General features: G+C 39.1%; 1 protein-coding gene across 17 annotated transcripts; it reads right to left on the bottom strand.

Annotated features, from left to right (window-relative positions):
- Positions 1-9,259: 9,259 nt before the first annotated feature.
- pax6a (paired box 6a) lies at positions 9,260-25,455 on the bottom strand. 17 transcript variants are annotated; one of them, XM_029696983.1, is made up of 15 exons: positions 25,001-25,455; positions 22,614-22,762; positions 20,000-20,077; positions 19,688-19,741; positions 18,896-18,919; positions 16,342-16,472; positions 15,991-16,032; positions 15,671-15,901; positions 15,189-15,354; positions 11,704-11,862; positions 11,306-11,388; positions 11,033-11,189; positions 10,667-10,779; positions 10,200-10,347; positions 9,260-10,079 (listed from the first exon to the last, which is right to left on the bottom strand). In XM_029696983.1, the coding sequence occupies exons 4-15, from the start codon at positions 19,698-19,700 to the stop codon at positions 9,994-9,996; spliced, it is 1,353 nt and encodes a 450-aa protein (XP_029552843.1). In that variant the 5' UTR covers positions 19,701-19,741; positions 20,000-20,077; positions 22,614-22,762; positions 25,001-25,455; the 3' UTR covers positions 9,260-9,993. The 17 variants fall into 17 exon arrangements, with proteins under 17 accessions (XP_029552843.1, XP_029552831.1, XP_029552847.1 ...); XM_029696971.1 differs by lacking the exon at positions 20,000-20,077; XM_029696987.1 differs by lacking the exon at positions 18,896-18,919 and having other exon boundaries at positions 25,001-25,454.
- Positions 25,456-26,597: the final 1,142 nt, after the last annotated feature.

The following is a 26,597-nucleotide window of genomic DNA, read 5'->3' as shown; positions in this document are numbered from 1 at the left end:
ACTCGAGTGGTTTAAGGGGAAACATTTAAATGTCTTGGAATGGCCTAGTCAAAGCCCAGACCTCAATCCAATTGAGAATATGTGGTATGACTTAAAGATTGCTGTACACCAGCAGGAACCCATCAAACTTGAAGGAGCTGGAGCAGTTTTGCCTTGAAGAATGGGCAAACATCCCAGTGGCTAGATGTGCCAAGCTTATAGAGACATTTCCCAAGAGACTTGCAGCTGTAATTGCTGCAAAAGGTGGCTCTACCAAGTATTGACTTTTGGGGGGGGGGGGGGGGGGGGATTATGCACGCTCAAGTTTTCTGTTTTTTTATCTTATTTCTTGTTTGTTTCACAATAAAAAATGTTTTGCATCTTCAAAGGGGTAGGCATGTTGTGTAAATAAAATAATATAAACCCCCCAAAAATATATTTTAATTCCAGCTTGTAAGGCAACAAAATAGGAAAAATGCCAAGGGGGTGAATACTTTCGCAAGGCACTGAAGTGGCAGTCAAAACAGCTCATAAAAGTCTGTCAGTGATATGAATACTTGGTAGAACTGTAATACAGAAACCAGTTACCCTCTAAATGTACACATAGTGCTGTATTGGTGTGTATTCTTTGAAACATAGTTATTCTATGGGAAATGTTATATAAATACAGAAATTCCTATAATATCCTCAAATAGTCTATATGTGCAACTTGTTATGGTATTTGGGTTGCTATAACTTTGGTTTGAATGACTTTGAGGATTTGGGCATGCTTTTGGAAGCATCCTGCCGTAGGCCCTACCACTTCCATTGTTTCACTAGCAGCGATGCTAATGCTGCCTGTGGGGTAGAGAAATAGGATCAATGGATGGATCACTTTTTGTCAATAAAATGAAGTATATTTCAAATGTTGGTGTGACGGCCCTTTAGATAGCAGTCATTTTTACCACATAAATATGACAAAATTAGTATTTACTTCAAAGTTCTAAAAACTAAATTATACAACAATCAAATGTTGGTAAATCAGTCTGTTAGGTTTTTTTTTCATATAAAAAAATATTAACATGTCTAATGATGTTTTGATACAAATTAAGTTGATATGTTGCTATGGTTATAGCTTTTTCCAATAGTTTGTTCCCCAGTTGGTAATCCATGTATGTAAAATAGTTGATGTTATGAGGGTTAATTTATAGTACTCAAATTCTAGTAAGTTAAGCATTACAGAAATGGTTTGTCATCCAATTAGTCAAATCTCCACTTGTTCTTGTGTAAACAAAACCTGTGAACCAGACCCACCATTCAACCAGACAGTGTAGTTTGTGGAGCAGCCTTGGAGAAAGGGATCAGGAACTGAAGAGTCACTTCACTTCCACTCCAGTGGCTGCTGTTCCATTCGGAGCTCCACTCTTCACTTGTGTCCCTGTGAACACCCACAAAGGAGGGTCATCAGGCAGTTTCATTAGCCAGGAGATAAGCATGCTCGTGTGGACAGGACAGGAGTGGTCCTTTATCTGCACGACTGGAGGGGTGAGGTGGTGGTGGGGAAGGGGAAGGGGACGGATGAAGTGGCTCTGATGGCAAATTACAAGTCCCCAAAAACCCCTCAGGAGAGGGAAAAAGCACCCTCCACATCCCCTCCTCATCTCCGCAGCATTGTTCATGAAGTACCACGGGCCAGCAACCCAATCCCCACTCAGACACAACCACTCTTAACCCCTTTTAACGCGTTCTACATTACCTAATGTGGATTTACACACAGGGTAGTGCTTAAACTGCCCTTTTGAGAGTTTGGGACTTTAAGGGTTCTTTCTGCATTTTTGTCAAAATTGAGTTAGCGACATAGCCTTGTTCCGTTCAAAGTTCTGTACCTACGCAGTGCTCTAAATACCGCAATTCATATTAAGTTCAAAAGAATACAAGATTTAAAAAATAGCTGACACCATTCAAACCAATAAGAGTTTGGAACTTTAAATCCATTTATCTAAAAATCGTCTTTTTGCATATTGTCCTAAACTGTCGCTTTGTTATGACTGTTGGCACTGGCCTGCTCGGGGGAAGTTTAGTGCTGCTGGTGTGGAGTTAGCCACCTCTACACTCCAATGACTGTCAATCTGACTGTGGTTCCAATTTGGGGTTATCAATGTAAACTTTTGGCTAATGTCTGTATGTCCACACACACACACAATCTTCGTAATGTTGTTCCAACCTGTATATATAAACACTGGAAGCTTCAGCATTGATAAGATGAGTAGCCTACGTGTGTTCCCCTCCTTTTGCCAATTCCAGGGAATGGGTTGCTTTCCATTTGGTATTTTAATTGTCAACCTGGTTAGAGAATTACTTGTTTAGCATAAACACAGTAGGGTAACGAAACACTGGAACGCTCTTCACCTGCCTTCACCGGATGTTAGTTTGTAGTAAAATCAGGCATTTTGCTCTCTGCATTTAGTTTATTGTGTTATACACATCTGCATAAACACGATGGAACGGTTTGTTTCTCTGATGAGCTAACAGTGTGGAATTACAGTGCCTTCGGAAACTATTCATACCCCTTGACTTATTCCACATTTTGTTGTGTTACAGCCTGAATTCAAAATGGATTAAAAAAATACCCCATAATGACAAACTGAAAACATGTTTTTAGAAAATGTTTGCAAATGTATTGAAAATAAAAGCGAAATTTTTAATTTACAAAGTATTCATGCCCCTAAGTCAATATATATTAGAATCACCTTTGGCAGCGATTACAGCTGTGAGTCTATCTGGGTAAGTCTCTAAGAGCTTTGCACACCTGGATTGTACAACTTCAAGTTGGTTGTTGATCATTGCTAGACAGACCTTTTCAAGTCTTGCCACAGATTTTCAAGACAATTTAAGTCAAACTGTAACTAGGTCACTCAGGAACATTCAATGTCATATTGGTTAGCAAGTCCAGTAAATATATTTGGTCTTGTGTTTTAGGTTATTGTCCTGCTGAAAGGTTAATTTGTCTCCCAATGTCAGTTGGAAAGCAGACTGAACCAGGTTTTCCTGTAGGATTTTGCCTGTGCTTAGCTCTATTCCATTTATATTTTATTTAAAAAAAATCCATAGTCCTTACCAATGACAAGCATACCCATAACATGATGCAGCCACCACCATGCTTGAAAATATGAAGAGTGGTACTCATTGATGTGTTGTGTTGGATTTGCCCAAAACATAACGGTTTGTATTCAGGACATAAAGTTAATTTATTTTCTAAATGTTTATGTAGTTTTACTTTAGTGCCTTACTGCAAACAGGATGCATGTTTTGGAATATTTTTATTCTGTACAGGCTTCCTTCTTTTTACTCTGTCAATTAAGTTAGTTATGTGGAGTAACTATAATGTTGTTGATCCATCCTCAGTTTTCTCCTATCACAGCCATTAAACTCTGTAACTGTTTTAAAGTCGCCATTGGCCTCATGATGAAATCCCTGAGCGGTTTTCGTCCTCACTGGCAACTGAGTTAGAAAGGACGCCTGTATCGTTGTTGTGACTGGGTGTATTGATACACCATCCAAAGTGTAACTCATAACTTCACCATGCTCAAAAGGATATTCGATGTCTGCTTTTTTTACCCATCTACCAATAGTTGCCCTTATTTGCAAGGCATTGGAAAACCTTTCTGGTCTTTGTGGTTGAACCTCTGTTTGAAATTCACTGCTCAGCTGTGGGACTTTACAAATAATTGTATGTGTGGGGTACAGAGAGGGGGTAGTCATTCAAAAATCATGTTAAACACTATTGTCCATGCATCTTATTATGTGACTTATTATTAAGCAAATTTTTTCTCCTGAACGTATTTAGGCTTTGCCATAACAAAGGGATTGAGTACTTATTGACTCAAGGCATTTCAGCTTTTATTTTATTTTTTCATTTGTAAACATTTTGAAAACGTAATTCCACTTTGACATTATGGGGTATTGTGAGTAGGCCAGTGATAAAACATCTCAATTTAATCCATTCTATATTCAGGCTGTAACACAACAAAATGTGGAAAATTCAAGGGGTGTGAATACTCTCTGAAGGCTCTGTATTTCAGTGAGCACTTCTGCAGTGGTCGACATCACCGAGCATAATCATGTCCTGTCATATTTAAATCTATGACAAACTGTCTCCCTCTTTTCTTCTCTTTTTCCTCTTTCTCTCTCTCTCTCTCTCCCTCTTCCACTATCTTCCTCCTTTTCTGTAGATACATTGCCTCCAAACTTGTCATGTACAGTTAGTCATATGAGCAGAAAACTCAATTTGGCAGAATCCAACAGGTCAAAGGCCTATAGGAAGTATTTAGCCAAAAGTAAGATGCGCATGTATTACCTCTGCCTACTCTCTTAAACCACTTCTGCTACCATGCTAATCAGTCTTTCCAACTACACCCCCTCACTCCCATACCATGCTCTCACGATCAATATAGCTCTCTGCAAGAGTACAGCAGTGGAGCTACAAGAACACCTATAACACATCTTCCAAATCTTGAGTTAGTTCTATGAGGTTTTGACCTGCACAAAAACAAACCCATTCAGGGCATTAAGAAAAGGCCTTATTTCAGGTGACTTGTTCGCCAACAACAACAAAAGCACGGGGAACGAATCAGATCAAACTCTGGCAGACGTGTACACAGCAGAGCCGCATCTCTGTGCTTCATTTGAATATTTTGTGATGGCCGTGCTACCGGCTCAACATGAATATCGTCAGAGAATTCTTACAGCTCTGTGTTCCATTGAGCAGAAACATTGCTCCTGTCCTGACAGAGCCAAACCTGACCGAATCACACGCCCGGCTAGGTGATATGTGTCACATTGTGGGCTCTACAAATGTAGAGTCTAGCAATGTAAGTCTAGTGGGTGTGAGACTATTATAATGTTGGTAGGAGGGGGATCGGCCCATTGTTTCACACCTTTGACTCATCTCAGCTGGTTGTCACTTGTCCATAGGTCCACTGTTGATTACATACTAATACATTACATTATAATTATTATGCCAGTGCTGTCAATCAGATACTGTAATTTAAGCATAATTTCACCAACTGCCTTAGGAAATCGCAGGAGATTTTTTTTCTGTTACTCAGAAAGAGAACATGATCATTTAACATGGAATGTTCCCAGCGTTGTTGTTTCTATAATGATGGCTGCCGATGTGTGTTGATGTCTCACTGGTTCCAGTTTAGTGTCGTCAACGTCACTTGCTACGGTAAAAAAAAAAAAATCATCATCAGTTGACATTGTGCTTCCGAGCGTTACCTGTGTCCCTTTGGGGTCTCCTCTCCCCTCTGCCCTGTCTCATATATCAGACAGCACAAAGGAACAGTCTCTATTTTTCATGACCCCAAACTGACTCACTTTTACAAATGTCAGGTGTCACTGTCCAGTAGCACCGTGATCGGTGACACATTAGCCCTCTGTGTCCACAGGTTTGCTCTACATCGAAAACTACAGAAGAGATTCTTCAGCAGAGACTGAACTAACTCAACCATTCAAATGGGTGAAGTGCAATGTTTCTGATAGGTTAGACATCAATGCCTGACCATCCTTCTGTACAGCATCAGAACTGAGGCTTGAGGCCAGGTAGCACGCTGACATGGCCTGAAGCCTTGTAGGAGAATAACAATTGAAGCGTTTCATTCCAAAACGCTATATATCCATTTTCAGAAATGTTTGTGAATGAGCTTTTATTGTTATTAGAAATGATGAAAGAGATTGGTGTGTTTTTTCACTGTCTAATCATGGCATGATTCAGTGACAGATGTGTTTGTTTAAAATCTATCACTTGATGGTTTCATTTCAGAGACACAAATAATAGAAATTAAAAATGCCTTATATCCGTCTCACAAGCTAGGTTTCCATCCAATTAGCGCCAGATCTTCATGCAAATATTCCAAAATCTGCATTTTCCCACCAAAGATGTATCCAACAAATAGACTTGTTGCAGATAAAAGGCTGTGGGTGATGATGTAGTGCATCTAAAAATTACTTTTGCTGTTAAATTCCCATGTACCGAATAAAAAATACAAGTTAAATGGTTTTCCATCGCATTGTCAACTCTGTTGGTTTTGACAGAAAAAAAATGCATTGTATAGTGAATGTGCCCACTCTTGTCTTGGCAAGTGCGCTCTAGCCAACAGTTTGCACATATGCAGATATGCTACCTACAGGATCAGATTGTTATAAACATGAGAGCAAGATTATTTTTATTTGTCAAACGGCAGCCAAGTATTGATCATCATGTCACCAGAATAAGACCCTCAATTGGTATTGGAAAGGAGCATCAAGCTCATCATGTGCACTTTCAGTTCATCATAACTTATTTAACTTGTAGCCTAATAAATTGCATGCTTTCCTGAGTTGTAGTGGGAGGACCACACAACATATCACTGCATGACTGCAAGTATACTTTAGTATGATGGTAAAAGATATCATCTTGTCTAGCGTATTTTGCTTTGTCGACATTTGGAAGGTTTACCAACAAATTAGCTGTTTCCATCAGGCCTGTCATGACAATTTCTGTCGCATAAAAAGTTTGGATGGAAACCTGGTTACACTCAGAGAAATCAGTAGTACTGCTTGGTTTTACACAGTCAAATGTAACAAATACGTACATTTTTAATAAAGAAATGTACAAATGATACATTTGTGACATCAATATAAAAAAAATACAAATTATAATTCAATACAGTAGTATGAGATCTGTATGTAAAACATTGACATTTTACATTTTAGTAATTTAGCAGATGCTCTTATCCAGAGCGGCTTAAAGTATGTGCATTCATCTTAAGATAGCTAGGTGAGACAACCACATATCACAGTCAAATATACAGGATATGAAAATTACATTCCAGCTAAACAATGTATATATAGTGTTTTGCAAAAAAAACATTTTCATACACATCTAAAATCTATTAATAAAAAATTTGAGAACAGTAACATTTACAGACATGAAGGTACCCATACGCAGTCAATTTGGATGAAAAAACACAAATGTGAAAAATTGGTGTATATAGCTTTTTGGAAATAAACTCTTAAATTGCTACAGTCACCTCCAAAATTATTGGCACTCTTGATCAAGATGAGCAAAACAAGACAGTATAAAATAAATAATACAAATGCTCAGCGTATTGTATGCTAAAAATAATTGGGGAAATTATCTTATTTTATACTAATACAATTGTTCAGAGAAATATATTTTATTTAACAAGTAATACAATTTTTTTCTCAAAAAGATGTGTCAAAATTATTGCCACCCCTAAAGATTATTACAAATAAAATCAAACAAAATGTAATCTGCATTAATATGTTCATTATTTTAAGTTAAGCTCAGTTTATGGCTTTACACATGTAAAATCCCTTTGTCCTCCATCACCATGGGAAATGGCAGAGAATTCACAAAGGAAAAGAGACAAATGGTTGTTGACCTTCATAAATCAGGAAATGAGTACCAGGCAATGGGTACCAAAAAATACCAACAAAATAATATCTATATATATATATATATATACCACTTACCACTATTAGGGCAACAATTAAGAAGATTAAAAACCACTGGAACAGTGGTAAACTTGTCTGGTATTGGATGCAAATGTATCTTGTCTCCACTCACAGTGAGGAAGATGGTACGGGAAGCAAAGACAAATCCATTGGCCAAAGTTGTAGAAATACAGAACTTGGTCGCATCTTCGGGTCACCAAGTCTCAAAATCTATGGTTGCCAGAAAAAAAAGGTTTTATTGAGTGAAACCAACAAGTGTAAATGCCTTTAGTTTACTAAATGGCATTGTCACTTGGATTGGAACCGGTGCAATGGTCAGATGACATAGAGCTCTTTGGCCACGCACACCAGTGGTGGGTTTGGCGTTGAAAGAAGGATGCATATGCAGAAAAGAACCTCTTACCTACTGTAAAATATGGTGGTGGATCATTGTTGTTATGGCGCTGTATTGCTTCCACTGGTCCTGGGGCCTTTGTTAGGTCAACGGCATCATGAACTTTACCAAGTACCAAAACATTTTAGCCAGAAACCTGGTTGGCTTTGCCAGGAGTTTGAAACTTGGCCGCAAGTGGATCGATCATCCAGCAAGACAATAACGCCAAGCACACGTCAGAATCCACAAAGAAATGCTTAATTGACCACAAAATCAACATTTTGCAATGGTCATCTCAGTCTCCGGACTTGAACACCATTGAAAACCTGTGGTTTGAATTGAAGAGGGCAGTCCATAAGCACAGAAAGAAGGATATTAAGGATCTGGAAAGATTGTGTATGGAGGAATGGTCTAAGATCCCTCCCAATGTGTTCTCCAGTCTCATAAAATATATATTTTAAAAGGCTCAGTGCCATTATCCTCACAAGGGGAGGGTGCCGGAGTATTCAAAACAGGGGTGCCAATAATTGGGACACCTATCTTTTTAATAAATGTTTTATTACTAGCTAACCCTTTTGAGTCTAATCCTTGGGGGGATGTTCTACTAAGCTAACATATGGAATTGTTTTCAGATGGTCATACCATGGATCATTTAGCTATTTTTAGACCCATATTTACCCCTTTGTTTTTGGCACATTCTACCCCTCATTCCCTTTTGTTCATTTTCACCACCCAGCAATGGGCTTGTGTGGGTCATAGTGCACGACATTTCCGTGTTTCGTGTGAATCTCAGCTTTCGGTAGTGGGGTCCTAATAGTTTATACCTCAAATCGTTCAGACTAGACAGGCGATTTTGTGAGAAGACCTATTCGGAGTTGGTACGTCAGTGTCACCAACTTCAGGCGACTCTCATGAAGCTTGTGGGGGTCGTAGAGAAAAACTTTTGGTGAAAAGTAACTTTTCGGCATCCTCTCATGTCAGACAAATAAAAGCGCTGACAAACTAAGGTCTGGTCAACCCACTATAAAGACATGTCTGGTTTTCGCTCATAAGTTAAAGACTAGCTGATAAACTAACATTTTAAACTACGTAAAAGTCACCAAAATCTTTACAAAATTGGCAACAGAAGACTACAAAAGGAAATGAAGGTTGTGTAATAAATTATATACAAAGGCTTTGGTCTGTTTGTACAATCGACAATGGTTCATTCAGACATGTATAGATGCAAACCTCAAAAGGCTTTAAACTCTTGCAGGCCTTGCGCTACTATGCATTGTTGCAGTGAAAGGTGTTAGTAGGACAGAATAAAGTAAAACTCTTAACTACAACTATAACAAAGAACTTGTACCCAATTGAATGAAATTACTTGAAAATGTGTATAAAACATACATAGAATATTCAGAGAAATATAAATGAAATTAACTTTATTATAGAAATTGTGTCCGGGAGACTGCTAGGGAAGACCAATACTTACATTTCGACATAACAAACTGAATTATATCGAAGACACAATCTACAGTTTTTAGCTAGCAAAAGTTTTTTTCACCTCTTTTTTAGCGGTTAATGCTTTCCATTTACAATGATTCTGCCAGAAAGCTTTGGAAAAGAAAAGAACAGAGAAATAGGCTTCTCGTACCCAGCTGGTACCTGCTGGTCCAGCTCTGCCTTTGAATGATACAAACTTGTTTCACCAGAGTCCACATTCTGTACACAGACTGGGAGAGCTTCTTGATATACGTTGACAAAAACTATTCATGGCAGAAAATTCTTCACAAATTATCTTCTTTTCAGCAGAAGCAAGGAACAACTCAGTTTCACAGTCCATCCACGTTGTTGTTTTTTCATTATGACATACAAATGGCCATATACAAATACACCAAAAATGACATAAGTTGGAAACGGAGAACAGAGATATTTTTTTCCCCCATTAAGGATGTTACACTGGGCACTTTACAGAAGTCCTTTCTCTTTTTTTCTTTTTCAAGTCTTTGCCTCCAAAGAATGATAGAGAATGGCACAATCCCAGTACAAAATAGTGTCTTTTAGAGTCTATTTTCTCTCGTCTGTAATTAAATACTGCTGGACAGCCTCTTCTTTCAAGACAATATCCGAGGAGTCACACGTTGACGGTAGTCGTGTCTCTACTGTAGCCTGGGCCAGTACTGGGACATGTCTGCTTCACTGCCTGGGACTTGAACGGGAACAGATACTCCAGGAGAGATGAGACCTTACATAACAAACACAGAGCGATGGATCAGTTCAGGCACCATGTATCTCATGTTTGTAAATGGTGATTCATAATGTCTTGGATTTTGTTTATTTTGTCATGACCCGTTTCTCTGCTTACCTGTTGAGTTGCCTCCTGAGCCTGCCATTGACTGGCTGTTCATATGTGCCTGCATATGAGGAGGGGTGTACGTGTCGTAGCTCCGCCCATTGACTGAGGGACTGGTGGGCAGCATGCAGGAGTAGGAGGTCTGGCTGGGCACAGGAGCCTGGGGGCGTAAACAGCACACATGACAGTCAGATTCACCTGTCACCTAGCAGCATCTCATATCTATGGTCACAACAACTAAGGGATGGGCCGCATTAAGCCATGGGAACGTAAATAATGCACTATCATATTTAGTTTACAAATTCAACATAGTATTTACTACAGCATTGCCAGTTCTTAGCATTCACTTGTGACATGTACGTATACTTTGTATAGGTTTCCATGTGTTGTGGTAAATAGCTTGGATGCTATACAAAGTCATTAGAAAAAAAACACCAAAATGCTACATTTATTATTGGATCTGACGGCGATGTACTTACTTGCATAGGCAGGTTGTTGGCCATGGTGAAGCTTGGCATAGGTGGCAGGGCACTGTATGTGTTTGTAAGGGCTGTGTCTGGTCTTCCCAACATGGATCCTGACGAGAACGATACTGCAGGGGTAGGATATATACATTTATTTTAGAGACCAGTCAGCACCTGATTGTCATTTGAAACATTGATTTGCAGGAACATAGAATGGATTGTGTGGCACTCCTGACTACCGCCCACATGTGTACACATTTTTGTTTTACATGCTGATGAGGCTACAGTTCTAAAATCCCATAAATGGATCCTACAACAATAGATGAAGGTGGAATGCACATGATGCAATAAGACGTTTTGTTAAAGATAAAGATCACTGACTCCAACCTGGTGTCGTGGGCTGTGGGATGGGCTGGTAGACACTGGTGCTGAAACTGCTGCTGATAGGGATGTGACTGGAGGAGTTACTGGCTTGCCGCCTTTGATTCCGGAGTTTCTCTTCTCTCCTCCACTTTGCCCTTCTATTTGAAAACCACACCTGAAACCACATTCATGTTTCAATGGTTAGTGTTGGATGTGTCACTTCTTTGAATGTGATTTCAATATCCGTAAATTCAAGGTGATATTAATAGGCAGAAGGAGAGGTCACTGTACCTGTATTCTGGCCTCTGGGAGGTCAATTTTTGCAGCAAGTCTTTCCCTTGCGAAAACATCTGGATAGTGAGTTCTTTCAAACTCTGAAAAAAAACACATTAGTTAGAACTGGAATGGAAGTAATTAAATGTGATATACATCAAATATGCCTACAAAAGCATTCAGACTATTAGAGTTGTGGGTCAAAAAATCTAATTTGCAGTGAAACAGTTATTCAAAGTATGCCAATGAAAACAGAAACCTGTGGTAATGTTCCAAAATGAAAAGGCCTAGTTATGAGTCAGTCTTAATGCCTTAATTATGCTTAAAATATACTAATTTAGTATCACCAGCTCATTAATGAGATTACTTGGGCCGATAGTTGGACGAGAACGTGTGACAGTGGCGGTATAATTTACCTTTCTCAAGCGCTTCTATCTGTTCTTGTGTGAACGAAGTGCGGTTCCTTTGCAGTTTTCTTTTGAGCTGAAGTCTCATTTGAGTCTCATCCGAGTCTTCTCCATTCGAACTTATTGAATTAGTGTTCTCACCTCCACCGTCTGACTGTGGGCAGCCATCTGAAAAGTAAATAATAAATCAATCAATTCAAACGATCACTCTTTGTTCAGCTTTCATGCCTACCAGGAGGTGCACCTGTTGTTAGCGCAATTATTTCATTTTCTTGCATTGGAGTTTCTTTTGCGTTGCTTGGTGTTTAATGAGGCCTATGAGGATATGCCCAAAACCCGCCTGTGCCTAAAACATTATCTTATAATATATGAAATGTTGAGACTTTTTGCGTTCTCTGCTTCTTCCAACTGATATTGACTGGGTTTGACAATTCATTGTGTTATTTTGACCAGATATTTTTAGTTACATCAGGCTGTAGAAAATGGCGATACAATATAGTGGGAAATAAATATTTTTGGCTTACATCTTTTATGACCATGTAGCAATGCTTGTCGTGCTGAAATATAAGACAACGTGGTAGAAGCTATTCAGATTCCATGAAATTCTTTCAAATCCAAACTTTCCTTTTTAAAATGTTACATTCTTCCACATGGGTGTTTGTACACCCATTGAAATAAACCACAACACTTGAATAAAAACCGTTTTTCACGACCACACAATACCAGGAGAGTAAGGGGATCTATTAAATTCATGGTCTGTGGAGGGGTTGGCAAACTTTCGTGGGCAGAATTTTGAGGACACAATTGGAGGCCACAAAAGGATTCTCTCGAGGCTCGCAGTGCCCCTCATTGTATGGAGGATTCCAGTCAACAGACTTTTCAGCTCAGTATGTTAACCTTTATGCACTGCTATCATTAATCACTGTCTCCTAGGATGCCCTGTTCAACGCCAGTTCAGATTTATGGCTTCTTTAGGCCATGGAAGAAGAAAAAAACCTGCACACATTGAATGAGACATCTCTATGCTCAGACAGTGTTTGTTACATAAAGGCGACAGAGAAACCAACTGTGAGTTGAGGGGCCTCAGTCAGTGGCGTTGTTAGACACTTTATTCAGCATGCCTTTTATCCATGACATTATGCCTACGTAGCAAACGGTATACCTATTTATGTAGGCCTAGATACATCTGCTTTGGCAGTTTATTGTGTGACTGATCAGCAGAGACCCATCCTCATATTTGGGTAGCATAACTCTGCTCTGAAGTTATGCCGATGCTTTTCTGGCAGATTTGTTGTTTCAAAACCAAATGCATTATTCAGAACAAGGTGTCTTATTACATTATTATAAACATAGGCGAAGATTAAAGTTATCCCCTTTAAATGTCCCTCTTGTGTCCAAAAAGAAAGATTATCAGTGACCAGCGCGCTATAGTTTTGGAGCTAATCCGTCAAACGGAGTGAATGTGCGTTCTATTATCCCTCAGTCAGACCAACTGTCGCTAGATTTGGGATTTGTTTTCATTAATAAAAGGCGCTGGGAAATAAAACCATTCCTTAGTATCACGTGTCGCAATCAGTCAGGCGTGAAACAAGCCAAAAGATAGAGAACCAACTGCGGCATCTTTCAGCAATAGAAACTAAAAACATTCTGGGACCCCCTGAAAGAGAAAGTGTCTAAACCCCATAGGCAGCTTTAGTCCTCTAGAAAGGAAAAAAAAGATAAGAAAAACTGTCACGTTGATCTCTAAAAACACGAACTCGCAAGCGAGAGCTTTCACCCTCTCCTTATGAAAGAGTTGTCTCTCTTTGGGCCCTGTCACTCCGATGAATCTACTATTTTATTCACTGTTGCGTGGCGTTTATCAGATTGAGACCATATTTCTCCCCCTCTGAGACCTCACCCTGCCGTATGCTTCCGGAGTAATGGATTCTTAATTTCCCTGAAATCGCACTCCATGGAAGTATAGACACTTATGGCAGAACATAAGTGAACATACGATGTTGGTATAGCTGGCTGTGGTGTTCACACACACATGTTGGGCATATTTTGAATAGAAAGGATAATAGAGATACATTCAAAGTACAAACAACAACAGCAGAAGCACTTCTTATCATCGTTATTATTCATTTATAACAGCCTTAATAGTCTATAATTAGAGAATTGGGATACTATTATGACAACACTAGGGTCTACTTATTTTTTATTTCACCTTTATTTAACTAGGTAATTCAGTTAAGAACAAATTCTTATTAACAATGACGGCCTACCGGGGAACAGTGTGTTAACTGCCTTGTTCAGGGGCAGAACGACGGATTTTTACCTTGTCAGCTCAGGGATTCGATCCAGCAACCGTTCGGCTACTTGCCCAACGCTCTAACCACTAGACTACCTGCCGCCCCAAATGAATAATAATAATAATGGATAATAATAATAGTTGCTGTAAAAATATATATGTGTTACTATTGGCACTTGGTCACCTTTCACCTTAATTTATTTGTTGGGGATTCCTCATTCGAGACAGGTGTCGTTAACAACAACAAAAAAACGCAGATATTATGAAGGACAAAAAAAACTGTTATTTGTATTTCAATAGTGTCCATCCTTTATTGTTTAGTTCTTTTAAAACTGACGTGTCTAATTGGCAAGTGGTGCCATATCGTGTCCATGGGTCTCCCGTGGAACATTTCTACAGCTGTCTCCTCAAACTAGACGCTTATTCATGTCGCCTTAATGAGAAACAAAACGTTCTCTAATGAGCAATTACATAGCGACAGAACTGTTCCCATAACAAATTCTTGAGTGTGACAGAAACATCCTTTGTACAGATAGGCCTACCGCACACTGCTTCAAATTTGTTCATCTTAAAGCAGGTTGAATGGGGAAAATGTGGACTCATTGACGAACTCATCCAGATATAAGCCTACAGTATGGGCCAGGAAATGCATCAATCGTGCGGAGTAAATCGTACAGACTAAATTGTGAAATTACAACCTTAATGTAAAAAAAAACTTCGTCGAAAAACATGTCGAGAATTTGCAAGTTAATAATTAGCCGAATCATACCAAGTAGCCTAATCTTTGAATCATTTCCGGGGCATGGCACAGGCCTATAGAACAGCGGTTGAATTTCAGTTCCATGCGTAAATCAAATAAGACTAATAAAGCCGATGCATTAGTGACAAACAACATCAGCTGAACTTTGATATCCTCTAAGATGTTCAACAAAAGAAGTATATTCCCCTGATACTTTCAATAATGTAGCCTAATAAGGTTGTAACAATAAAATAAAAAGGAAATATTATTTTGTTTATTTTTTGTAATAATAATAATAATGACGGTAATATTAGGCCTGATATGATGATATACGACAACAACAACAATAATTATAATAATTATAATGATAATAAAAAAATAGCTAATAATAACACTTTTCGTTATAAAATGACCTAATAAAGACATTCTCACTCCTCACGTCAAATCCAGTGATTTTCCTACCTGTGTTGGGCTGTCCTGGCACTGAGGTTCCGGGGTACCAGCCCGGCCGGGTCCCCCACGTCCCAGTCTGACCGTTCAGCATTCTCAACTTCTCATACATGCCATCTGCGCCCATCTGTTGCTTTTCGCTAGCCAGGTTGCGCAGTACTCTGTTTATCGATGACACCTGAAAGACAAACCCAAAATGCTTCACATTAATTAAACGCGTTTCCCTTGGTTGTGACGGCACATTGGCTTGTAAGGGATCTGTCACATCAATTGCATGCATACCCTCACATTCACAATATGCATTTGGGTAAGAAACTCGGTATCAAAATGGGAAATAAACAAAATATCAACTAAAGGTATGTCGTCAATCGCGATGCGTAATTGTTCTGAAACAGGTGCGCATAATCATAACCAATATTAAGGTCAGTTGTTCCTTGTAATTTAACTCAGTTCATTTTCTTAATGCGTATAAAATGGTATGAGTAGTAACTTACACTCAATGAACTTACACTGGGTATATTATCGTTTGTGCAGACCCCCTCTGAAAGCAGTCTGTCACGAATTTCCCACGCGAAGATTGACGGGCACTCCCTCTTGTATATGGCAATTTTTCCGACCACCTCTGGAGTTGCTACTCTTGGTTTGCTACCCCCGATCGCCCTTGGTCGGATGGAGCCTGTTTCATAGTATCTGCCCAGAATCTTACTCACACAGCCGTTTGACACCTAAATAGAAAACAATAGACACAAATCACATACATTATTCAAGACTAATGTGTAATATATGTGTAGACTACAAACATTGTTAAGCTTACGTTTTCATTGTCCAGCACTTGGACTTTTGCATCACCATGGGTCTATAACACAAGAAATATACCTTGAATGGTATACGGTAATTTTACTTGCACTTTGTTGAAATGCATCTGATAGTGGAGCTCTACTTTGGATGGATATGTTTGCAGGTTGTGTCCTAACATATCCTGGCATCACCACAAACCATCATTCGTAATTCACCATCCAAAATCAAAACTGCAACTTAAAACGATTTGAAATAACAATAGTCGGTTGTGCATTTAGTTGTATATTCCAAATACAAATCACACAAGGCAAATGTTATTCTAAAGCATTTTACTATGCAGACAGAGAGAAGAATGCAGTGTTATCACCTGCAGAATCCTGGATATATCGCACGGCCGCGCGCCACTGTGAGCAAGCTCGACTATTTTCTGTCTGGTGGAGTCGGGCAGGGGTCTGCCGTTGACGAACACTCCGCCGAGCTGATTCACTCCGCTGTGACCTGGGCAGAGACAGGGGGTGGCACTCTCTTTAGTTAAGCCACGAATCAAGAGCTGTGATTAAAAACGGCTAGCCACTTCACTACAGATGTCTCCGATGCAAGCGTTTAGTGGTTAACTATGCAAAGAATAAAAGTTATCAAGCAGAAACAAGAGACTAAACAAAACGGAACGTTCAGCGCCAAACATAGAGGAAATCACCCTGGGCTTTGCGTAGTGTGTAATTATTGCCGTTGTTCATTTGTCAGATGTTTGAAATGCTTTCCGGATATGCACGCAATATCATTATCTTCTACAATATTGTTCTAATCACACATGCAGAACATTGATTAGCCTCAGCGGTGTGGTATGAGCTGGACCAAAACATATCTAGCCCACCGAGCCGAGATTTGCGCATCTTTGCAAAGATTTAGCTCAAATAGCGAAATGCTATTTGCTGCACAGCATTATAAAGTTGTAATTACAGTATAATGTCGAGACTTCAAACAAATCATCACCTAATCCTATGTATATCAACTTGATGTTTGTTACACAAGCCAAAACATCATAAACGCTCGTGTAAACAAGTACTTTCATGCGAGTCAATTAACAATATCCAGCTTAGGATAGCCCCGAAAACCAGACCAAACCTGAAGTCAAATGGAAAAGGAGCCTCCCTGTAGTCGCCTACGTTTGCTCTAGTTCTCCGCTCCCTTCCCTTCGAAGCCTCACGTTAAATTGACTCTAAGAGCACAAGCTCCTTAGCAATAAATAAGCTCCAAATATAGAAGAGTGGGAAAATATGATGAGCCTGGCTGACATTTGTCTTTAAAATAAAGCTAGCTGCACGTCAAGTTTGAGCTTAATTTCTAGAAATAGGCGGAAGTCGCCCTGGATCATGCATGGAAGGCTAATTGAAAAGATCAGTTGGAGCACTTGTGGCAGGCATGTCACTTTATGACACTGCTCTGCTTTTGAAAATCGCATCATCACGACAAATAGTAGCATGATAAAACGACCCTAGCTGTCTGCATTTGGATATCACTCAGACTAAATTGGACCCTACTCATTTACCCTTCAAGGGAAGCTTCATTTTATGGTAGCCAGGGGGCTGTGCGCGGGCACGAGGATGGGAGCGCGCGTCGCTCTTAATATATAAAAAGTGACATTCTTTTTTTTTCCAAGCAAAATAAACAACACAGCCTATATTTACACTGCTTTTATGAGTCTGCTGGAGACGTTAGACTCCCTTCTTTTTATATCTGTTTTGTTACTGTTTTCACATACAAATTAAAAAATAGGTAGGCCCTACATCAATTACAATATTATATTAGGCCTTACAAATAAAACATTAAGCTACATGTGCTTGTGAATTTGTTGTCTACTGCCATAGGGCTAAAGTCTCAAATTCTAGCCAAAATCAGGGTGGAAATATAGGCTATTTGCTTAGGAGTAGACTGCTGTAAGAAAAAAATCAATTCGCTATGTCATTTTTTTTTAGGTTAATTCCAGGATTAGATTAAATCAATTGTGTTTGTGCATTTGATAGGTCAGCAGGGAAAAGCATATTGAAGATTTATTGGATTTGAACACGCCTCCCGTATAGTGCTCAAATAAATCCACTTGATCACTGCCACACAGAGATAATAATATAAAAGTTTCACCAGAAAGGTTAGGCCTAATTCTTTATCATTATATAATTCCCAACGGTAAGTGCTGTCGATCTCGCCGGGTGGCAATGATTATGCGCCTTGTATTCTATTGCAAGTCAATTAATAGGAAAACATATGGCGTCAATTTGGACGCTCAGTTTCATATACACCCAGGAGTTATTAGCACAAAGCCTGCAGAGCCAGCCGCGACCTTCAGACAAACCAAAGGCCTCACCGGAATCCTATCTGCTCAGCATTTCGTTCAAAAGACCACCGCATATAACATCGCCATCACATTGAAAATGTAACAAGATATGAATAATGGCATGCGCCTATACAATCTTGATGACATGCTAATATATAGCCTAGGCCTAATAGTATGGTAGCCGGTAGGCTCATTTAAAAGGTGAGGAACAGACACAATATGTCCGGTCTTAAAAAAAAATCTAGAATAAAATTGTTTATTGCGTTTATTTTGAAGGCCTCAGTTTTCTTTTCAAATGTGAGAGGGAATATGGGACTTCACATCACTGCTCAATTATTTCCTATGGCCTACTTAAACTGACCTAGATTCAAATGCTTTGTTTGGTTGGAGGTCTTTCAAGTGTCGAGCGTCACATCTTCCATCTGATCCTACGTCTATAACTTAATACATTTTAGGCCTGATATGGAAATATACAGGAAGTTCAAGGCTAAGCCAAGGCAATACAATGTATTGGCATAAATATGAAAGCACACTGCAGCACAAACGTGTCGTTCAGTTAAGAGAATGAGAGGTAAGCTATTCCACACACCTTCGTTACAGATGTCATACACCTCTTGTCCAGCATTAAGAAAGAAAATATATGTATTTTATTGTCACTCTGCCAACCACACAACATGATTCATTATGAATTACTGAATAACATCTCAAATATGTAAATACTGCCCTAACGTTAATAGGTCCAATGCATTCGTAAAAAAAAAAAAAAAAAAAACTCAACGTCTAATCAAAAGAATACAATTGTAGCCCACACTGTGGTGATACAGAAGTGATAACCTCTTCATAAACATTACACATTCTCCATGAGATGACTGCAATGTCCGTTAGTGCATATAATGAACAACGTGAATTGGCATACCCCAACAGGCGTTTCTGAAATGCTATTTTATCATATCAAGAATAACCTTTCTTTCTGTGTGTGTGTGTGTGTGTGTGTGTGTGTGTGTCAAAACAACTGCATTGGAAGTTGTGCAATTGGCCAATAAATAAAACAATCTAGGCCTTCTACTTCCTGCTAGCCTCTTCTCTGATATGATAGTACAGTTGCAGATATTGGGCTCTATTTCAGTTCTTACACGTACACGTTAGTAGAAGCATACTAGTCAAAGTCCAATGACAGAATGACCACCGTGTGGAACAAAATTTGAGAAGGAGCATATATAAAATCATTTCTAATTCAGCAAATTTAAACAAGCCCAAAAGTAGTGGCCTTATTCTACACAGACATGCAAACCAACATCTTCAGCGTAAATGTCATGTGCCACCTGCCTCTTTCCAGCTCAAAGTACAAGTTACAAGTTACTCAGAAAAAAACACAACTTACTGTTTTGCATCATGGACGCAACGCCAGATTCCCACGTGGCCCGGTTATAGTATTCTATTAGTCATGGGAAAAAAATAACAATGATCAGTATTGGCATGCTGATAATAATAGACTAATACAATACAAAGGGGACATACACATCGCAGACATTGATTTGGTGCAATTAGAAAATTATGGTGGGCACTATATTACTCATGAATGACTCAGGATGCATTAGGCTATTATTCATTCATATTTTATAATACGAGAGCATAATATCGTCTGTTGTTCTATCGGTTTTTGAATATATATATATTCAGTGTATAAACTTGCCTGGAAACAGTGTGGACTGTCCGCTTAAAACAATTTAAAGACTCTCTCATCTGCTTCTCACTAGTTAATATATTCTCCCTATGGACAAAGCAAAACATTTTATTAGTACACCTTGGCTTTCGTTTTTATAAAGTCAGACGTACTGCAGTATTTTCCAACTCATTTCATGAGATGAATAGCATTGCAGTAATTTGAGAAAACGTTAAATATTATCAGCTTTAACCGTATTTTAGGTGTATTGAGAGTAGGCTACCTTTAAGAAATACAATTAAGGATTTCTGAATAAATGTGCATATTAAGAGGCGCAAAATTGTTCAGGGCTCTTCATGTTAATATTACTGTTGTTATGTTGGCCATGAACATTTCAGTCCATCCCCTTTCCATACAATTAAAAACTTCAGTAATATACGTTTAGACGTCTTTAGATGTAGTCGTCAAGTGACATACGCTGTCTACCTCGGTTGGCTGCTCTGGAAAGTGAAATCGGGAAAGGGGGTGAAGGCTCTCCAACAAAGCCTGCAGAATTTCAACAATGGCGTCCTTTCTGCTTCTACACCAGAACCCAGAGAGTATAACTGAGGCTCCCTAACTATATACCCAGCCTCGTACTAACCGTACCAATAACTCTCAGGAATACAAAGAGCTGAAGGGACTAACCCCCTCCCGCTGCACCCATGCCCAGCACAACAACAAACCCCTCACACCGCGCTACAGTTACACTGCTGCTTGCCGTGACCCGGTGCCCGTATCCCTCTGCTTTTTTAAAACATTTTATAAATTAGAAACGCAATTTATTGTTATAAATATCTGGAGATAATTATGTTACTGGTGTTTGGTTAAGGTTTAAAAAAAAGATACAACAGCTCAGTAGGGTGCTCAATTGGAAAAAGACAATTGCCGTAAAGAGCCCATTCAAAACATTTGCCGAAAAGGAGGTCACTAAGGAAATAGTCCAAGCTTTGATTTTCTCCCTTTTTATCACGTCCTTTTTAAACAGGAGATGGACTGTGTGTGTATTTACAGTGTACATCCACAAATAAATAGCCTATACATCTAAGCTGTGCAGCACGTGTTATTCCTATGAATGGAGAATATTCGAAAGAAAATGTGTAAATTCAACTAAGACATCATTACAATTCACAATGAATAATCCTTTAAAAAAGAATAATAATAATTACATGCGCTATTGGTTCAGTCATTGTAGATGTTTATAAGTAGATAGGTGTAGATACAAAGCATTTCTTTACATTTTTCTCATGCTAATTGCTTTCAAATGCAATGATGCAATGGAAAATGTTGGAAAAGCAAAGTAAAGGGTTCCGAGTTTATAGTGATATTGATGTCTAAAATAATCAAATGTTTTAAGCATGAACTTAACCCGAAAGCAGCCTATTTGCAAATATATATATATTTTTTTTTTATTACTTCACGCTAAGATGAGATGATGAAAACCCAATCATTTGCTTTTTGTTCAGGTCTAGCTACAATTATATCATTTATTTGATGCAGTCCGCAAAATACGAGGGCCTCATCTGTATTTTGCCCGTTTTAACCCACAACTACTGGAATTTCAATTGAACATGCTTCTTCAGACTTGTAAGGCCTATATTATTCCCTTCATTTATATGCAGAACAACTCCATATAGCAACAATAACATGTTACACAGCTACCATTACACCAATAGCTACCATATTTTTTTTGCAATTAGAATGAAGCAATAGGCCTATTGTACAGGAAGAGTCAAAAGCGCAATGCATATCCCAATGTTATAAATAGCCCAATCAAAATTAATCTCTAATATAAACAATGGTTTTGATGTTGAGCTTTGTCTGTATTTTCTTCTACTTGTTATCTCTACAGCATGTAAAAAGTAGCCTAATATGCACTCATTCTAATCATTATCATCATCATTATTATTTTGGATGGGAAAATAGCTACAGGCTAAGCTTAATCATGTATTATTTATTATGAGTGGATTTCTGATCTGTTTTCACATAGGCCTATGTATCCTGCAAATGTTAAAACCACTTTACTATTTGTGTTCAGTAAGTAGGACTACTTCAATTGTAATTGAATACATGAAAAAGGGTTAGGGTTTGTGAACTTTAGGAAAAAGTTCACAGAGCATTTTTTGTGATGGTGCCCGGGTGAGTCTGACTGTATGATTCAACTTGACACCCTTGCTCATCGGATCATTGCGTCCCCATTCTCTGGACTGATTACTGGCATAACGTGACTTTTTACTCTTTCCTGTCATAAATAAGCATTAAGCTATCCGCAACCAACGACGGCATACAAGCAATACCAGAGTAAGAAAGAGGCGGACTGAAATGTTCCAATTAGGCTGCCACTAGTCTGCGTACGGAAGTTCCTTCATTAAAGCCGATATAACCATCACTGAAAACATGAGCCAATCGGATTCTCTTCCGAAATTACCACAAAAACTTGCAAGTTATTAACTTAATTGTAATTTGCCTTTTCAACACTTAGCCTTATTTTATGTTTCACTCTAAAATGGTGTAATGTGTAAGCTTGGTTGGGGTAGGCATGGTTGAGTGAATAATGTGTGCTGTCTGAAATGTAGGTACTAAGTGCCAAGAAATCGGAGCTTACCTTTCTGAGGCATCCTGTGTACACTGCAGCCAAAGCCCTTGTTGATAAGTCTGAGCGCAAAAGAGACGGAGCCGCAGTGCTGGATAGCCCCCTCGAATTATTTTCCTTGTATATATTTTCCAAGTGGTCTTGAATAGAGATGGAAATCCCTGTGAAGGAAGCAGATATTGACAATAAAATGGGATGTCAGGACTGCGCGAGACTGAAAATGTGCGCTCGTGTGTGAGAGAGAGAGAGAGAGAGAGGGGGTAGCGCACCTATGCTGATTGGTGACCGTACTAGTGTATTAATGTATGTGTTCCTGGTCTGTGCCTCGCCTCCACTCCTCTTCAGTGGCCCATTAGCAGTGCCTGACCTCTGTCATCATCTTCTAGAGAAACACTTCCTCCTACTTCGTGGTGCCAGAGCGGGAAACGGGGCAGAGCCAGAGCTTGCTTTTCAAACCCACTAATCACTCTGCACACGCACGTTCATTTCTCCTTCTCTAACACACACACACACACACACACACACACACACACACACACACACACACACACACACACACACACACACACACACACACACACACACACACACACACACACACACACACACACACATACACGCGAGCGCGCACACACACACACATACACTGAATATTTCCTTTAAAAATGCTATTGTGAGGGCAAGGGAGAGCAAGTGTAACTCACAGGGCTCCACGGTCGTGGAACGCATACAATATTTCCTACACTAACCATGAACCTGAAGTTGCAAATGGACGTACGGGCAGTGAACACATGCTGCGCGCCGACCTCAAACGGATCAACATTAACCATTTGCAGTCCATCTTAATTTTTTTATCGTTTACGACTGATAATCCACTGATAAAGACCAATAAAACACCGCTTTACTAATTTACATAGTGTGATACGTTCACGTTTATTTATTTTAAACATCTTAAGGCTGAATTGAAAGATTCCGTTTACTGAATTATTTCAGGAAGGGATTTATTAGGCTCTAGCTTTTGAAAGCTTTGCATAGCCTACAATCTTTAGGCAGCAGCCTAAAGGGCAGAGTGCAGTCACTGAAGCAAGCGCAAACTCGCACGTGTTGCTGTTGACTCTGACATCACATCTGGTAGATTTGGTTGTTTACCCCTAAATGACAAACAATATCTATCGACTAAATGGGTACAATACCGAGGCTGATGATCTTTCTTAATGTTCTATGGATCAAATGATAGGCAGGACGCAGCGTCGAGGCTTCTAAAGTATAGACAACACAGGACGTAAATATAAGCAATTGTCTTTGCAGTCATGACCACACACCCGAACTACATTTGTAGAATGTCTGACACCTCAGTACACTCCAAAGCAACCCCTCCTTGCCTGCATTTTAGTTTACACTTGGAGAACCAGTCTCGGCTAGGGGTGTTCCAATCATTTGTTCAAATGGAACAGACTCCGTGTCGTGGAATAAGAAACGAGGGGGGTTGTGGCGTGGTGGGGTAACCTAAAAGAGGGGTGAAAGTGTCGCAACGCGCAGACCATAAATTGAAACCGTGGTCGTGGACGCGTACACTTGACTTCCTTTGAAATGTGAAAAGTGCTAAAAGTCCGAGCTCATCAATAAACTATCTTGAAACTGAATAAGAGCACTGACAACCATTGCATTCCCAACTGAAGTACAATGCGGAGACAAACGACACTGCCAAAGAGTTTGCATCGCAATGAAAGGGCGGATGAATGGGAGCAGGATAATGAGCTGCCGCGACCGTCATGCACTGTCATCTCCAGCCCGGTGGTGAAGTTCTGAAACGTCGTTTAATATTTTCACCTAACTTCCATTCCACTCCTCTAAAATCCTTGCTGCGAATTCTTATGACGAAGACGGTTTATTATTGCCTGAACACTTTGGCACACACTGTGAAAAAAATAAGCAATTATTTGAATGAAATATTTGTTTTCTGAAGTTGGCCCATCAAAACAGGTTTGTATAAATAGCAGAGCAAGATGCTACTTTTCAGTAGGTTTCATGAATTATAGGCTACTCTTTCAACGTTGCATTGATTTCAAGGTTTGTGTGTAGTAAAATATTTGTTAATAGTTTAAGATGGGCGTTTGAATAGGATATTTGATTTGAATATTTTATGGGCATTTCCGAGCATGCACTGCATATGTCAAACATTTTATGCATGCAAATAAGCAAAACATGACTATGTCATGGAATGTTGAAAATACAGTTAGAATTGCTTTGATGCACATCTATGGACGAAAAGGCATCGTTACAAGTTTACCCTGAAACTGCAGTTGGCTACAACAAAAGTCGTCTTTCATGTCCATAGACCCACTGAAGAACCATGCAGTGCACTGCTAACAACGTTTGTTATATTGTAATGTACAAACCCCAATTACTTCCTCTTCACTCAATTCAATGAGAAGATCCCAGATCAACCTGTTGTAACAATAGCACCAATGGATAATTTAATTATTTGGAAAGACGTAATCCGCCTTGTTCTTGTCTTGCGGTAGAGTTATCTTGTTACTTGACTGCAGATTGAATTTGTTGAAATCAACAAGTGCAAAAAAAAAATAAAAATCTCAATGTAAATCCATTCATTGGAGCAACTCAGCCGACATTCACGAGTTGCAATTGCTACGTCGAAGACTATCAATTAGCCTAATGCATTTCGGATTAGCAGAAAGTACTCTCTCAAGCCATGGGAGAAGACTGTAATCGTGTCGCTCCTTTTCCCTCGGGCAAAGTGGTCTTTGACGACCGCCTAAAAAGTTTTGAACCAAAAAAAAAATTCATAAGGGGAGGTCGCACTGAATACGGCTGACGTCATCCTTGGGAACACGGTGACAGAGAGTGGGGAGGGAGGAAAGGGGAGAGAGGGAGGGAGAGCAAGAGACTTAAAATATCAACCAAAGCGAATGTGTGTTGATATACCCATTGATTATTCAGAGGTTAATGAGAGGAAACGTACGATTCTGAACATGAATATTAAATTCAACAGCTAACTAGTAGTATAGTAATTTATCTTGCAGTGTTGCCGGTGACAAATTATAAATTGTATCTAAGCTATACTTGATAGAAATGATCTACTGCCGAATGAATAAAAGTGGAATAAAACCATGAATAACTCCTTTGTGGAAGGAGGGGGGCTAATAACAATGTTTGTCATGGCTATACCTGGTCAGGCTATATGTGTTTATTAATTGTGATGCTGACCCACATTCAGAATTGTAAGTATAACCAAAGATCTTGTCATTTTTCAGGACATGGTTCTTTGCCAGATTCTTTACTTCAAACACTTGTTAATCCTGACAGCAGGACTAACATATTCCTCGATAAATGCCACTAATTAGGGAGGTGTGGAAAGTGGCTCTCAATTTAGTCATGAGGTAAGCTTCAGCGTGCACTCTATTTCAGTGCGCACATTATTTTACTAACTTACAAGGGCCTAACCAGGCAAATACCACGATTATATCAACTATATAACCTAATAACACACACACAAAAAACAATGATTTGTATTCATTTCTATTATTTCTATTATTAACAATTAATCATGTTTGCATTAAAAAACGGTAGTTGCATTAAATCCATGAAAAATCACGTTTACGTTCCTTATGTCCTATGTAGGCCTCTAGCATCACGTGAAGACTTACCTCAGGTTCAATACACATGTTTCCTCGGAGCTCAGTGGGAACAATTAAGCACAGGGAAATGTGTTTGTAAACGGCTTTATTTAATAGCAAGGATCAATATATCCAAGCCACCACACCTGGAAAGCCATAGGCCTATAAAGAGTATTGGTTGACAGAGAAAGATGTATAAAGTCATATCAGATAGAAAATAAAGATCCACTAGCGTTTCCAGTCCGCGTTGATCATAAAACAGAAACAAAAATGTATAGATTGTGATGTTCAGACTCCATGGTTTTCATGTAACCTAGTGAATTGCAATTTGTTTCCACGTCGACGAGAATATAAAATG

The sequence above is a fragment of the Salmo trutta genome, chromosome 17, assembly GCF_901001165.1.
Source record: "Salmo trutta chromosome 17, fSalTru1.1, whole genome shotgun sequence".
NCBI lineage: Eukaryota > Metazoa > Chordata > Actinopteri > Salmoniformes > Salmonidae > Salmo > Salmo trutta.
Note: the sequence above shows the minus strand (reverse complement) of the source record. Positions and strands in the feature narration are given on the sequence as shown.